Below are 16,301 nucleotides of genomic sequence, written 5' to 3' on the forward strand. Positions count from 1 at the left end.
GGTAGCACTGTCTTTGATGAGATAGGTTGTGTTTGTGACTGGACTGGAGTAGGTGGTGGTGGTAGGATGTATGAAGCAACGTTGGGAGGTTAATTATGATCTGCAAAGGCCTAAGGGACGCCCTCAGTATATTTCATCACTGCAGATGCACTGGCCACTGGCAGTTAAGCTGTATGGAAGGGACTTCTTGGTATGGAATGGGTGGCAGCTGTTGAAGTGGTGGTATTGCTGGTAGTTGGTCGGTTTGATATGGACAGAGACCAGGTGAGAGGTTTGGGATTCTGGGTGTTTACGAAGGATTTCTCTAAATGACTCATGAAAAGGTTGGCATAGGATGGTGCCTTGCGGGTGCCGATAGTCGTACCCCGGATTTGTCTGTAGGTAATGCCTTCAAAGGAGAATTAATTTGAGTGAGGATATAGTTGGTAACGGTGAGTAAGGAGATTGTAGGTTTGGAATCTGTTGGGTGTTGGAAAAGGTGGTTTTCAATAGCACTAAGGCCATGGGTATTAGGGATGTTAGTGTAAAAGAAAGTGGCATCAACAGTGACGAGCAGGGCAAGGTGTGGTAAAGTAACAGGAACTGTGGAGAGTTGGTGGACACAATGGTTGGTATCTTTTATATAGGAGTGTTGGTCGCAGGTTGCAGGTGTTGGTCTACGAGAGCAGAGATTCTCTCAGTGGCGGCACAGTAACTGGCCACAACGGTGTGTCCAAGATGGTTGGGTTTATGGGCTTTGGGAAGCATGTAGAAGGTAGGAGTGAAGGGAGTGGTAAGGGTGAGGAGAGAGATGGACTCTGGGGAGAGGTTCTGGGATGGGCCTACGGATTTGAGGAAAGACTGGAGATCCTGGTGGATTTATAGAACAGGGCCACTGTGGCAGGGTTTGAAGGTGGATGAATCTGACAGCTGGCGGAGTCTTTCTGCCAGGCAACCCTTGCAGTTCAAAACAACAGTGGTGGAGCCTTTGTTCACAGATAGATTACAAGGTCAGGATCAGTTTTAGGTGCTGGACTGTAGTTCATTCTGCAGATGTAAGGTTAGTTTGCATGTCTAGGGGTTTGGGGAATGATGATGAGGTAAGGTTTGAGGCTAAGAAATTCTGGAAAGTTAATGGGGTGATTTGGAGGCAGCGAGGGGGGGTGGGAGGTGGGGGGGAGGGCAGTGAACTGAGTCAGGCAGAGTTCAACATTGGTCTTTGTTGGTTGAATCTGATTGGTAGCGTTGGTGGTGAAAAAGTGTTTCCACTGTAGGGACCTGGAGAAGGAGAGGAGGTCTTTAACAAGTCCTGCATGACTGAATTTGGGAGTGAGGCAAAAGTGAAGCCTTTGAAAAGGAATGATATTTCTGCATTTTTGGAGGAAAGGTTCACGACTGTTTAGGTTCTGGATTTTGTGTGGTGGTGAGAGGGAGTTTTGAGGGGTGGGGTAAATGTAATAGGTCTGTGAGACATGGTTATCAGCTATGAGGGGATGTAGGAAGGTTTGGAGGTTGTCGTAGAGGCAGTGGACAGTGGTAGTCCAAGGCAGGAGTTGGAAGTTATCAGGTTGGAGAGTTTTTTGAGATGGCATTGTGCATGTTGTTCTAGTTCTTGGAGGGCGAAAGTTTTAATGTGTTTTATGGTATCCAGGGATTTGGGATTGCATAGCAGGAGGATTTTAAGGATGGAGAGAAGGTACTGCAAAGAGATTTGGGCTTGATTGATATGGTTTTGCAGAATTGTGTTGGTAAGGGCTAAGGATTGGCAGTTTCTGAACAGATGGAGGTCAATGTGGGAGGAAAGTTGGCAGCCAGAGATGAGTGATTTGATGGTAGTAAGGCTTTCTGGGGGGGAGGGGGGGGGATTCCCATGAGGCAAGCAACAATGCCGGAACAGTATGTGGAACTGGGTTTTGGCTAGGGATAAGGAAATTTTTCTGTATTGAAGAAGATGGAAGGAGCAAGAATCCATGGTGGTGGACAAAACACGAAATAATATGTAAATAACATAGGATTACATCCAAAAAAATTCACAAAAATACATCGGAAAAATCACAAAAAGGATGAAATAAGGGGAAACGAGGTGAAATCTGATGCAGTACATTGATATTGAAAGGCTAAAACCAACTGAAACTAACGTGAAGTCACAATGATAGCAAAGAAAACAAATTTTTTTTTTTTTTTTTTTTTTTTTTTTTTTACTGTGGGTATGAGTCTGTGGGTGGATAAATGTGAAGAAGGGGGACGACAGATGTGAGTGGATTAGATGACATCAGTAGTAATATTTATAGGCATCTCCTAATGTAAGATTTTGAGTGACACAGCCGTTCTTTATAACCACATTCATTTTCATATCTACTGCTTAAAATTATTAGCTCTTGAATAAAGAAACACTTGTTCTGAATGTTAAAAATTAATTTAATATTCTGACAACTTAAGATTCATTCAGTCACTAATCATATTTTGGTTAATAATTTCTGTGGTAAGTGTATTATGATTATTTGTTATGATGATTACAGCATTTTTGGTGTAAGTTTTCAATTTCAATCTGTTATAAATCAGTATTACTACTACAAAGAGCAGAGAACACCGGATACATACAGCATTAACATTTACTTCATGCACAATAGCCAAGGGCACCCATGTGATATTTGTATGGGCTGGAAGGGGGGAGGGAGAGGGGGAGGCATAGACATGGGAGGTGCTGAATATTTTTAATATTTTGGAAAACAAATGGTGACATGCAAGTAGCCATAAAAAAGTTCCAGTTCTGACTCTGTTAAAAATGTGCATAATACTAACTTTTAAATGATTTTTTAAAAAGAAAAACACCTGACTACACTACATTTTTTTGTCCTTTCTTAGAGTGTTAGGGGAAGGGGAAGGGTGTGAGCCCCCTTGCCCTCCGGTAAGGGTGCCCTTGACTGTAACCTACTATGATGAAACTATACCTGATCTACAGTCTTGCAACAGTTGACCAAAACACCCACTGGTTGTGTATCCCGTAAACTCTCTTTCAATTCTGATAGTTCTTGCTCAGTTGCAGCTGCCTCAGGCCTACCAACAGGCTCAACCTGAAGGTTGTGTGACGAAACAGGCAACACAGTTAACTGGTCATCCACCACCAAACAACGTGAGCACGATGACAGCGACAGCAGAAACCTGTATGTATTTACAGAAGCGTCATATTATTGCTGAAAGTGTTTTGAAGTCTGAGAATATTACATAATGTAATGTCATTTATATTTTCAATTTCAATAACTAATTTTATGAGGGGACCTCGTTTCTCAATTTTCCAGCACAGCTTATGACTCCATTTTTGCCTATGGTATTTCAAAGACAGATCTAGTTATTTCTTCAGGTGATAAAAGTAGTTGAGTAGTTGTAGTAGTAGCGCGACCAATGACTAGAGTCCAGTCATACTCTGAGACACATGGAATCCAGCTGTCAGTTTATTAACTCCTCTGTGGTTATTCCAGAACTGGGAAACACGGAGAGGAAGTGCATCTCAAACAATTACATCAGAATCATGGAACAAAAGTGTGTGTGTGTGTGTGTGTGTGTGTGTGTGTGTGTGAACGACACTGTCAGACATAGCAAAACTCATTGGCTGTTCATGTCCTACTGTCGTGAGTGATTATGGGAAGGGGTTGATGCACTGTGAAACCAAGAGTACGTGACAACATTTTGGACATACACACCTCATCACAGAAGATGGAGGTTTGCTTACTTCATACAGCAGATTATGCTGCTGCCTATGGAAGATCTGAATCCAGCAAACAAGGCTAGCAAGTGTTTTGAAGCAAACTATTTAGCAGACATTGCTTAACATGGAGCTCTATCAGCAGGCAATCCCCACATGTTCCCATGCTGACCCAATGACATTGTCAATTATGAGTGCACTGTGAAGGGGATCGCAGAGATTGGACTGTGGATCAATGGAATTGTATCATCTGGTCAGTTGACTCTTCTTTCTTGATACTCCATGTCAACAGTTGTATCTTAATATGCTATCAACAAGGCATATGGCTGCTCAAAACCAACATCACACCATGAATGCAAGCCTTTAGGGACAAAACTATGCTATTGAGGACATTCACCTGGGCTTTCATGAAACTTGTGGTAGTAATCAAAGGCACCAAGACAACTGTGGACTACAGGAACATTATAGCAGACCAGCTGCATCCCTTCACACTTGATGTTTTCCCTGACGAATATGGCATTTTCTAACAAGATAACTTGGCCATTCCATGCCAAGTGGCCCAATTTCGGAAAAAGGGCCTGCATGACCTTCAAAGGTTTTCCTGGAATTTTGTGTGAACATTCACATATGTTCCCAATAAACATTGGTAAAGTTCCACAAACACTTATTCAATACTTACAGAGATACAATCATTTGTTTGAACCATAGGCCAGCTATTAAGAGCACTCGTGAGTTTTTGGCAATTTTGAGGCATAATATCTGTGGCAATATTTTATTGAAACAAACAAAACTAGACCATCTGCTATAACTTTTTGTGCTCTCTTAAGCAAAATAATAAAAAAAAATTATTTCCTGGGGAATTTTCATGTGAATAATGTGAAACAAAGTCAGCCAAAAAAAAATAGATGCTCGAAAAAATGTGAAGTTCAGCTTTTTTTAACTCTGGAAGTAATTGTGAGTAAACCAGAAACTTTGCAATAATAACGTATTGATACTAGGTCTTAGAATACAAAAATTCCTACAGTAAACTATGCTGTCAATCATTCATACTGAGGAAACCTCAGAAATAAATTAATGGTTCATCTATCATGAACTACTGGAACTCAGTATACTGACATTTTTTAACTTCTATATGGAATTTTACATTTCACTGATAAATCTTTATTATTATTTCCTATTTTACACATTATTATTTATAGTCTTTGAGGCAGAGGAGTTTCTGTTACCCAACCCGAAACAGAACAAATTTAAAGGATTAACACAGAAACTGATTTAAAAATGGTAAAATTTTAGTGTTTTTAAGTGCAAATAGTTCTTGCACCTGGAGAAGAAGTACAATGGACAGGAGCTGAAGAGAATGAAAATGAACTGTAAGCCCATCAGCTAAGTGAAATACAAGGAATGGAAAAGAAGCACTACTTTTCTGGCATACACAAACTGTCCTGAGAAAGCTATGTAGTCCATCCAATAGATCATTTATACATTAACCTCATCCACAGCTAAACCCTCTTCCTCCCTGGTTCTTCGTAAGATTTTTTTTTTTTTTTTTTTTTTTTACTGTCTATTTCCATTTTTTTCATTTTAATACGTTGACAAGGTATACCCTGCGTGTTTCTGTTTACACACATGATAAACATGTACTTTGTCTCTGGTTTACACAGCTTTACTACTCATTTTATACTTGCATATTTTGAAACTGAAATTAAATATTTGCACAAAATACTAGAAAGGATATCCTTTTCTGAGCACATTGGCAGTTCTTTCTACTATTTATCCTATCTTGTTGTGTCATATGAGATGTGTTGCATATTTTCACCCTCTATGGGACATGTTCAGAAAGTAAGTGTACTGTGACCATAATGGGCTTTGGTTTTTTTTTAGAGTTGGCGACAATGGGTGGTAGAGGGGGATCTCCTGGCAAAAGCAAGCATTGCAGGAACATGATAGTATGTAAACTCACATTGTAGTGTCCAGTTGTATAAAAGATGTCAGTAAGAAATCCCGCCAAGTACAAGCCACATGCTGTGATCCGCCTCCTACTTGTGGAATGAAGAACAACCTAGTGAAGTCTTTCTGTGCATCAAAATGGTTTATGGCAAAGGTGTTATGAATAGACTGAGTTTTTTAAGTGGTGTAGGGAGGTTAATGGAGACAGACCAAATGTTCATGATGAAAAGAAATGTGAAAGACTTCCCATTTTGACTGATGAGTTAGTGCAAAAAATGGAAACTGTTCATGAAGACTGGCAACTGACAGTGGATGAAATTTCCAGGAAGTTTCCACAACTCTCCAGAATGTTCTTATACAAGACGCTCACAGAAATTGTGAGCTACCGTAAAATGTGTGTAAGACAGATCTCAAAACAGCTGACAGAGCAGCACAATAAAAAATCATGTCAATAGTGCCTGCACATTTCTTGTGTAATTTTAATTTTAAATTGAGGATTTCTTAGCTCTATTGTGACTGGAGATGAAACATGGATGGCTCATTATATGCCTGAGACAAAAAGACAGTTATCACAGTGGCATCAGACCAACTCTCCATCCGCCAAAAAATTCAAAACTGGAATTTCAGGCAGTGTTTTGAGATTGATGTGGCATTACTTTTGCCGAATTCTGTAAGTGCTTCCTGACGAAGCAACCGTTGGTTGCGAAAACCAGAATTTTGTGTGTATGTTTGTGTTTGTTTGTGTGTCTATCGACATGCCAGCACTTTTGTTTGGTAAGAGGGAAACATTCCACGTGGGAAAAATATATCTAAAAACAAAGATGATGAGACTTACCAAACAAAAGCGCTGGCAGGTCGATAGACACACAAACAAACACAAACATACACACAAAATTCAAGCTTTCGCAACAAACGGTTGCTTCATCAGGAAAGAGGGAAGGAGAGGGAAAGACGAAAGGATGTGGGTTTTAAGGGAGAGGGTAAGGAGTCATTCCAATCCCGAGAGCGGAAACACTTACCTTAGGGGGAAAAAAGGACAGGTATACACTCGCGCACACACACACACATATCCATCCGCACATACACAGACACAAGCAGACATTTGTAAAGGCAAAGAGTATATAGAGGGAAACATTCCACGTAGGAAAAATATATCTAAAAACAAAGATGATGTGACTTACCAAATGAAAGTGCTGGCAGGTCGACAGACACACAAACAAACACAAACATACACACAGAATTCAAGCTTTCGCAACAAACTATTGCCTCACCAGGAAAGAGGGAAGGAGAGGGAAAGACGAAAGGATGTGGGTTTTAAAGGAGAGGGTAAGGAGTCATTCCAATCCCGGGAGCGGAAAGACTTACCTTAGGGGGAAAAAAAATGACGGGTATACACTCGCACACACACACATATCCATCCACACATATACAGACACAAGCAGACATATTTAAAGACAAAGAGTTTGGGCAGAGATGTCAGTCGAGGCAGAAGTGCAGAGGCCTCGACTGACATCTCTGCCCAAACTCTTTGTCTTTAAATATGTCTGCTTGTGTCTGTATATGTGTGGATGGATATGTGTGTGTGTGCGAGTGTATACCCGTCCTTTTTTCCCCCTAAGGTAAGTCTTTCCGCTCCCAGGATTGGAATGACTCCTTACCCTCTCCCTTAAAACCCACATCCTTTCGTCTTTCCCTCTCCTTCCCTCTTTCCTGATGAGGCAACAGTTTGTTGCGAAAGCTTGAATTCTGTGTGTATGTTTGTGTTTGTTTGTGTGTCTGTCGACCTGCCAGCACTTTCATTTGGTAAGTAACATCATCTTTGTTTTTATATACACGCAAGGAGTCATTCCAATCCCGGGAGCGGAAAGACTTACCGTAGGGGGAAAAAAGGACAGGTATACACTCGCGCACACACACACACACACACACATATCCATCCGCACATACACAGACACAAGCAGACATTTGTCATGTCATGTCTGCTTGTGTCTGTGTATGTGCGGATGGATATGTGTGTGTGTGTGCGAGTGTATACCTGTCCTTTACCTGTCCTTTTTTCCCCCTACGGTAAGTCTTTCCGCTCCCGGGATTGGAATGACTCTTACCCTCTCCCTTAAAACCCACATCCTTTCATCTTTCCCTCTCCTTCCCTCTTTCCCGACAAAGCAACCATTGTTTGCGAAAGCTTGAATTTTGTGTGTATGTATGTGTTTGTTTGTGTATCTATCGACCTGCCAGCGCCTTCGTACGGTAAGTCACATCATCTTTGTTTTTAGATATATTTTTCCCGTGTGGAATGTTTCCCTCTCTCTCTCTCTCTCTCTCTCTCTCTCTCTCTCTCTCTCTATATATATATATATATATATATATATATATATATATAGTATGCTTACTTTCTGAACATGTCTCAAACATTTATTTCTAGCTTGGTTACATTAACTACACACAGATACAGAAACATAAAAGTGGCATTATGCTACTGTACACAGAGCATTCATGTATATATAAATCACACCAATTACCTCTCATTGAAGCGCCCCACAACATCCTGATGGGCCTCTGTGCGGTAACGTTCATGAACATCCATACTCATTGTGTACAGCTGGCGCAGTGATTTGACAGTTCGCAGTAGTAAAACAATGATTCCACCACCTTCAACTGTCTCTATAGTTCGAGCTAAGAGATTGGGTGTAAGTGCTTCAAAATCCTGAGCAATTTGCAAAAAAAATGAAAACATTGACAATGAGAAGAAAGCAAAGAAGACATACAATTGCATTTAAACCTGAGATAATTTAAATCCTATAGCTAAACAAAAACCACAATCAGATAACACAACTGTAGAATGATCTAGTTTTTCAATTACCTGGAGAACACACATGCCATATGTGTTTCCCAATATTTTGTGTGTCTCAGCATAGTAACAATACCGTATATTTGTTGAGGCTACAAACAACTCAAAGGGATCATCTTCATTAACATTTAGCTTTCCAGATTTGATTTTACGTTGAAGGTTCTTCATTCTCTTCTTGCGATGGCTAAGAAAATAAAATAAAATTATAGTTTACTAAATGACATAAAAGGAGACTTCTGCAGTTGTAAATAAAGTATTTGTTCAATGAAAGCAAAAAAAGAATACTTTGAAAATATATTTACCCTTTAATAGCTGTCATAGCAAACAACAAAAAGGAAGAGAGAGTGTATATCTAAAAAAAAACTGCTAACCTGCTTGAGAGAGGAAGGGAGGGAGGGAGGGAGGGAGAGAGAGAGAGAGAGAGAGATCAACAGATGAGTATATAACATTTCATGTCCTAGCTGTTTTGCCTAATATACAGGAAAAACAGTCAGAATTTTAAAATCCTGTTCCAATAGCACATGAATACTTTCCAATTGAACCATTTTGAAAAATCAGCTATTGCACAAAACATGCTCAGCACAAAATATGTTGTTAATGATATGCAAAAGAACCTGGCAGGGCTACACACCCAACCCAATGACAAGAATCTACAACTGCTAGAACAAATTGAAACATGCCACCAAAAAATAGAAAAACCCAAATCCTTGCTAGGTGAACAAGTATAATTTGAAAGTCACAATTATGCTAGTAATTTTTAAGACTTATTCTTAATCTAATAGCTGGTAATGATGTACAGACTTATTTCAATGCCAGAGATCATAACAATGTAACTACTACACAAATACAAACATACTGTTTCTGAAGTCTTGGAAAGAGTCTCAGCCCCCAAAAGTACCATGTGTAAATATGAATATCATCAAAGGTGTTTAAGGTGAAATCAGCAACAACTTTCTAAACAACAGGAGCATTTTTGGCATGGCATGAATGATAAACAATGCTACTAGAGAATCAAAATGCTCAGCATGAGTCTTAGACCACGTTCTTACAGATATCGACAGAGAAAATTGTGAAGTATTTACAGGACATCTTGGCCTTTCTGGTCATCACTGTCAAAAGCCAAAGACAGGCTTGATAAAATCCGTAAAATTGCAGGCCTACAAAAGCATCTTCTCTGAACACAAATCACATATTTTTTCTATGCCACTGGTAAATCAAAGTAAGTAAATGAAGTATACACGGACTAGAAGCTTACTTCTCTAAATTCTGCACCCTGTTTAAATTAAGCCTTGAGGAGATATTTCCAAAAGTGGCTGCTTTCTAGAGCAGCAGCTAAAGAAAATAGACAGATAACTGTGATTGTTAAAAAGCGGTTGCATACATTTAAATTTTTCAGTTCTTTACAAAAGCACTACACTAAGCCACAATTCCTAGATTACTATCACATGTATAAAAAAATATACAGCAGGTACTGCTTGCTGGGGGGGGGGGGGGGGACACACCTCAAAGATAAAATGATGGAGAATGTAGAAAATAAAAGGAAGGTGCTGTGGGATCTCATAAAACATGGATCTGGAAAAGGCAGACATAAGTATAACAACATGCAAATCAAAGATGAGGATAAAATTATAGATGTACCCACAGGAATTGGCAAATTTTGTAAATAACTGGTTCTCTGGAACTGCAAAATCTTCTTAAAACATGTGTGGCAGCCACAATGACTTACATGGTGAGCAAGCACAATGATGATATTCCACAGCAGAGCTTGAAGTCAGGAAGCCAATACGGAAGTTAAAAAATAAGAAGTCAGCAGGCAGGTGAGGTTCTGTTATGAAGGTGTGCAAAGAGAGCACACAAGTCCCACCGACAAATTTAATAAATAAGACCTTCTGTTTAGGTATTTCTCCAGAATACCTAAAGCACACATGAGTAGTGCCATTACTAAACAAAGATAGCACAGGCTGTACTGAAAACTGCAGGACAGTTTCACTACTGCCTTCACTCTAAAAAATAATTGAATAAATCATGAAGATAGATTAATGAGTTATATGAATAAATACAACATTTTTAACAAAACACAGTTTTGTTCTTGAAGTGGCAGAAGTACACTATCAGCCATTGCAAAGTACACAAAAGTGGTACTTGGAGCTCTTGACAAAGGTGACTGTGTTACAAGCATATTCTTATAGTTGTCCAATACTTTTGACACTGTTGATCAGAAAATACTACTACACGAGTTAGAAGTACTAGGTGTAACAGAATAGCAAATGGGGGGTTCTAATCTTACTTGGAAAGCAGGATGCAAAAGGTGGGGATAGTTCACACATCCACTGATGAAAAATATTTAGTAACACAATTGACAGACAAGAAACACATAAACACAGAAGTTTCTAAGGGTAACACACACACACACACAAATGCGTTCATAATATTGTTACATTCCATCCTGAATTTTCCGTTGTTTGATTTTCTGGACAGTAGAAGACATGGAGAAAAAGTTATCTTCGCTGACAACAGCAATGTCATAGTCAATGATAAAACACCAGCAACTCCTATCAGAGAAAGCTAACGAAACCCTCAAGGATGTTTATGATTGGGTTGTATGTAATAAATTAACATTGAACATTCAGAAAACAACCACTATGCACCTCAGCATAAAGAGGGAACACAATTCTGTCACATTAAGTATAGATGATAAATTTATAGATTGTGTAAACAACACACAGCTTTTCGAGATGAATAGTGACTGTCAGTTAACATGGACAACTTTTAGAGATGAATAGTGACTGTCAGTTAACATGGAATGAACACACAAAGAAGCTTGCAAAAAGAACGTCATCGGAATGTTTTGCTCTTAGGATTCTATCGTCAATTTGTAACAGCCAATGTCTTGTGGCGACATACTCAATTCTTAGTTATGGGATTTTTTTCTGGGGATTGAAGGCACGAAACCTGGATACAATTCTTAAACTACGAAAAAGGGTTGCAAGAATAATAACTGTAAGTTGTAGTTGGGCTCACTGTAAAAAGCTGTTTAAAAATTGGGTATCTTTACTGCACCAAGTGAATACATTTACCAATCTGTTGTTCGTATCAGGAAAAAAACTATCAAGGTTTTTACTAACAGTTTTATAAATAATCATTGAAGACGAGCCAGTCTGGAATACAAAGGAAAAACAAACAAAAAGGCTCAAAACAGCATTTTATATCAGGGAATAAAATTACACAATATACTGGTCAAGGCGGTGAAAAAGATTCTGTATCTAAATATCTACTCTGAAATTCACGCCAAATGCCTGGCAGAGTGCTCATTTCTCTACCCTTCCACTCGCAAACAGTGCACAGGAAAAACTAATACTTAAATCTTTCTGATGTGAGCTCGAATTTTTTTTAAGGCTATCATGATTATTCCCTATGTGATTTGATGTTGACAAAAATTTTTCATATTATGAAGAGAAAGTTGGTGACTGAAATTTTGTGAAAAGATCTCGCCACAGAGTAAAACACCTTCATTTTAATGATTGCCAACCCCATTCACTTATCATATCTGTGATACTCTCTCCCCTATTTCATGATAATATAAAACAAGCAGCCCTTCTTTGAACCTTTTCGACATCCTCCATCAATCCTATCATGCAAGGACCCACAATGTACAGCAGTACTCCAGAAGGAGACAGACAAGCATATTGTAGGCAGTCTAAATTGTTCCAGATGTAATGTCTCTCATAGATTGTACTGCAAACTTTCTCTTAAAAAAGACTGCTCTGCTCTTCAACATGTAACAGCATTCATGCAACTGTGGAAGAAAAATTCCAAAAACAACCACTGGCCTGTGTCTAAGCAATTCTCAATTATATCCTTTCTCTGAGGCATGTTACATCTCGGAAACCATTCAGAATAGGCATATCTCCACATTAAGTTTTCTGCTTCAAATGAGTATTCCTGCCATACCTCTGTTTCACACAGCAAGGTATTTCTCACATCAGAAAATGATTGCCAGAGGCGAAAGAAGGAATAAGTGAGAGAAAAAATCCTTTGATTGAGTGGGGATTGAGACCCATACCTTCAGATTTGTCATCTGACCCAATATGCCACCAGGCAATACCTAGCAGTAGAGTAACACAAAAAATACTCATTACACATACATAGTAAAGTAACTACAATTACATATTGTAAGAGTCTGTTTAAAAATCTATAAATGCTAAAAATGCTGCAATTTATTTTTAATTTCATTTACAAATGTGATATCAGAAAGATCTCTGTTCTAATCTGAATTTAACTTTGAGTCAAATTAGAGGGGAATTACTGCAAAAATCTCTTATATTACAGATGGTAGAAATAAATTTAAAAGAAGCTTAGACGAAGAGAGAAGAGAAGACAAAATGCTAGGAATGAGTTCAACATTTTTTTTTTCTTTTTTATGTCCAGAAATCAACTATTTAGTTTTTCAACTAAATACAAACTCCATCAATAATACATTTATCCGCCCTCCGATGCTACCCCACTTGGTTCTTCAAGCATGCACTGGATTGGAAAAACGGGGCACTTCGTAACATTCAGCAAGCCATCTGTGGCACAGTCATGGGCACCCACATGGCACTGTCCTATATGCCAACCTATTTATGAGCCATCAAGAGGAGACCTCCCGACCCTCCCAAAACACCAAAGCTCTGGTCTTGTTCTTTGATGATATCAAGATCTGGAGTCACAACCAAACCACCCTATCTTCATTTTTCACAAGCTCAACAACTCTCCCATCTGCTTCACCTGATCTCCTCGAAACCAGCATGCGACCTCACTGGATGCTGATTTCCTCCCCTCTGATGGCTCCATCCATAGTCCACATTAAATCCAAGAGCAACTAAACACCTGCATTTGACAGCTGTCATACCTTACATACCAAAAAATTCCTCCCATACCACCTGGCCATCTGCAGATGGTACATCTGCAGTGACCAAAATTCCCTTATCCAGTTTGACGAAGAGCTCACCAAGATCTTCATATAAAGGCACTATCCCCACCCCGACCTGATCCACAAACAGATCTCCAGTGCCTTTTCCCCACACATACTCAATGCTCCCACCACCCCCATGAACAAGCTACAAACGAGTGCCACCTTCATCACCCAATATCATCCTGGACTGGAAGAACTGAACCACGTCCCCTGTCAGGGCTTTGTTTACCTATTATCATGCCCTAAAATATGGGACATCCTACACACGATACCTCCCACCCCTTCTAAAATGGTGTTCTGCCACCCATCCAACTTCTGAAACATACTAGTCCATTCCTATGCCACTCCCAATTTCAATCCATAGCGACAGGGATCATATGTCAGATGCAAGACCTGCCTAATTAACACACCAGCACTTCCCTCTCCAGTCCTGTCACAGGCTTAACCTACCCCTTCAAAGCCCAGGCCAACTGTAAAAGCAGCCAAGTTATATATCAGTTCTACTGCAATCATTGTGCTGCTTTTTTTATATTGGTACGACTACTAACCAGGTGGTCACTGCCAAACTGTGGCTACGAGTAAGAGTGTGGTAGACCACCCTGAGATACAATATGCTGCTGAACATAACATGCTCAATTTCAATGGCTGTATCACAGCTAAGGCCCCTTGAATACCCCTCCATCAAACAGCTTTTCAGACCAGCGCAGATGAGAATCATCTTCACAACAAATCCTGTACTCCCAGAATTATACCAGCCTTAACCTATGGTAACCTACTGTCCTTACACCCTCCACCCAACAATTTCAGCCCCTCTGTCTTATCACCTGTTCCCTACTCACATTCCATAACCCTCATTGTCTGCCACCGCTATTAAATATTCTTCTAGAAGAAATAAATGTTCTTTTCAGAGCTGAAAATACTAACAGACCAAATGGTCAATGTTGCGTATTGGGAACAGGATTTTTAATTAACTTAATATTCCTCTTTCTTTCACTCACAAAATACGGATCAGGGTTTTATACTCATGTTGCCATACTCTGCAACTGAATGAATACGGAAGTTTCATGTTGTTGTTGTTGTTGTTGTTGTTGTCTTCAGTCCTGAGACTGGTTTGATGCAGCTCTCCATGCTACTCTATCCTGTGCAAGCTTCTTCATCTCCCAGTACTTACTGCAACCTACATCCTTCTGAATCTGCTTAGTGTATTCATCTCTCGGTCTCCCTCTACGATTTTTACCCTCCACGCTGCCCTCCAATGCTAAATTTGTGATCCCATGATGCCTCAGAACATGTCCTACCAACCAGTCCCTTCTTCTTGTCGGGTTGTGCCACAAACTCCTCTTCTCCCCAATTCTATTCAATACCTTCTCAATAGTTATGTGATCTACCCATCTAATCTTCAGCATTCTTCTGTAGCACCACATTTCGAAAGCTTCTATTCTCTTCTTGTCCAAACTATTTATCGTCCATGTTTCACTTCCATACATGCCTACACTCCATACAAATACTTTCAGAAACAACTACCTGAAACTTAAATCTATACTGGTTTGTTAACAAATTTCTCTTCTTCAGAAACACTTTCCTTGCCATTGCCAGTCTACATTTTATATCCTCTCTACTTCGGCCATCATCAGTATTTTGCTCCCCAAATAGCAAAACTCCTTTTCTACTTTAAGTGTCTCAGTTACTAATCTAATTCCCTCAGCATAAACCGACTTAATTCGACTACATTCCATTATCCTCGTTCTGCTTTTGTTGATGTTCATCTTATATCCTCCTTTCAAGACACTGTCCATTCCATTCAACTGCTCTTCCAAGTCCTTTGCTGTCTCTGACAGAATTACAATGTCATCGGCGAACCTCAACGTTTTTATTTCTTCTCCATGGATTTTAATACCTACTCCGAATTTTTCTTTTGTTTCCTTTACTGCTTGCTCAATATACAGATTGAATAACATCGGGGACAGGATACAACCCTGTCTCACTCCCTTCCCAACCGCTGCTTCCCTTTCATGCCTCTCCACTCTTATAAATGCCATCTGGTTTCTGTATAAATTGTACATAGCCTTTCACTCCCTGTATTTTACCCCGGCCACCTTTAGAATTTGAAAGAGAGTATTCCAGTCAACATTGTCAAAAGCTTTCTCTAAGTCCACAAATGCTAGAAATGTAGGTTTGCCTTTCCTTAATCTACACTCCTGGAAATGGAAAAAAGAACACATTGACACCGGTGTGTCAGACCCACCATACTTGCTCCGGACACTGCGAGAGGGCTGTACAAGCAGTGATCACACGCACGGCACAGCGGACACACCAGGAACCACGGTGTTGGCCGTCGAATGGCGCTAGCTGCGCAGCATTTGTGCACCGCCGCCGTCAGTGTCAGCCAGTTTGCCGTGGCATACGGAGCTCCATCGCAGTCTTTAACACTGGTAGCATGCCGCAACAGCGTGGACGTGAACCGTATGTGCAGTTGACGGACTTTGAGCAAGGGCGTATAGTGGGCATGCGGGAAGCCGGGTGGACGTACCGCCGAATTGTTCAACATGTGGGGCGTGAGGTCTCCACAGTACATCGATGTTGTCGCCAGTGGTCGGCGGAAGGTGCACGTGCCCGTCGACCTGGGACCGGACCGCAGCGACGCACGGATGCACGCCAAGACCGTAGGATCCTACGCAGTGCCGTAGGGGACCGCACCGCCACTTCCCAGCAAATTAGGGACACTGTTGCTCCTGGGGTATCGGCGAGGACCATTCGCCACCGTCTCCATGAAGCTGGGCTACGGTCCCGCACACCGTTAGGCCGTCTTCCGCTCACACCCCAACATCGTGCAGCCCGCCTCCAGTGGTGTCGCGACAGGCGTGAAT

At 40.4% G+C, this 16,301-nt stretch overlaps 1 protein-coding gene across 1 annotated transcript in view; it reads right to left on the minus strand.

Moving 5' to 3' along the window:
* Positions 1-16,301, minus strand: part of LOC126198938 (RNA cytidine acetyltransferase) — a 91,632-nt gene that overhangs the window by 64,104 nt on the left and 11,227 nt on the right. The window contains exons 3-5 of the mRNA XM_049935578.1: positions 8,493-8,664; positions 8,152-8,336; positions 2,931-3,141 (exon numbers count right to left, since the gene is read on the minus strand). Of these exons, the coding sequence (XP_049791535.1) occupies positions 2,931-3,141; positions 8,152-8,336; positions 8,493-8,664 (568 nt within the window). The remainder of the gene's footprint in view (positions 1-2,930; positions 3,142-8,151; positions 8,337-8,492; positions 8,665-16,301) is intronic.

The sequence above is a fragment of the Schistocerca nitens genome, chromosome 8 (assembly GCF_023898315.1).
Source record: "Schistocerca nitens isolate TAMUIC-IGC-003100 chromosome 8, iqSchNite1.1, whole genome shotgun sequence".
Taxonomy (NCBI): domain Eukaryota; kingdom Metazoa; phylum Arthropoda; class Insecta; order Orthoptera; family Acrididae; genus Schistocerca; species Schistocerca nitens.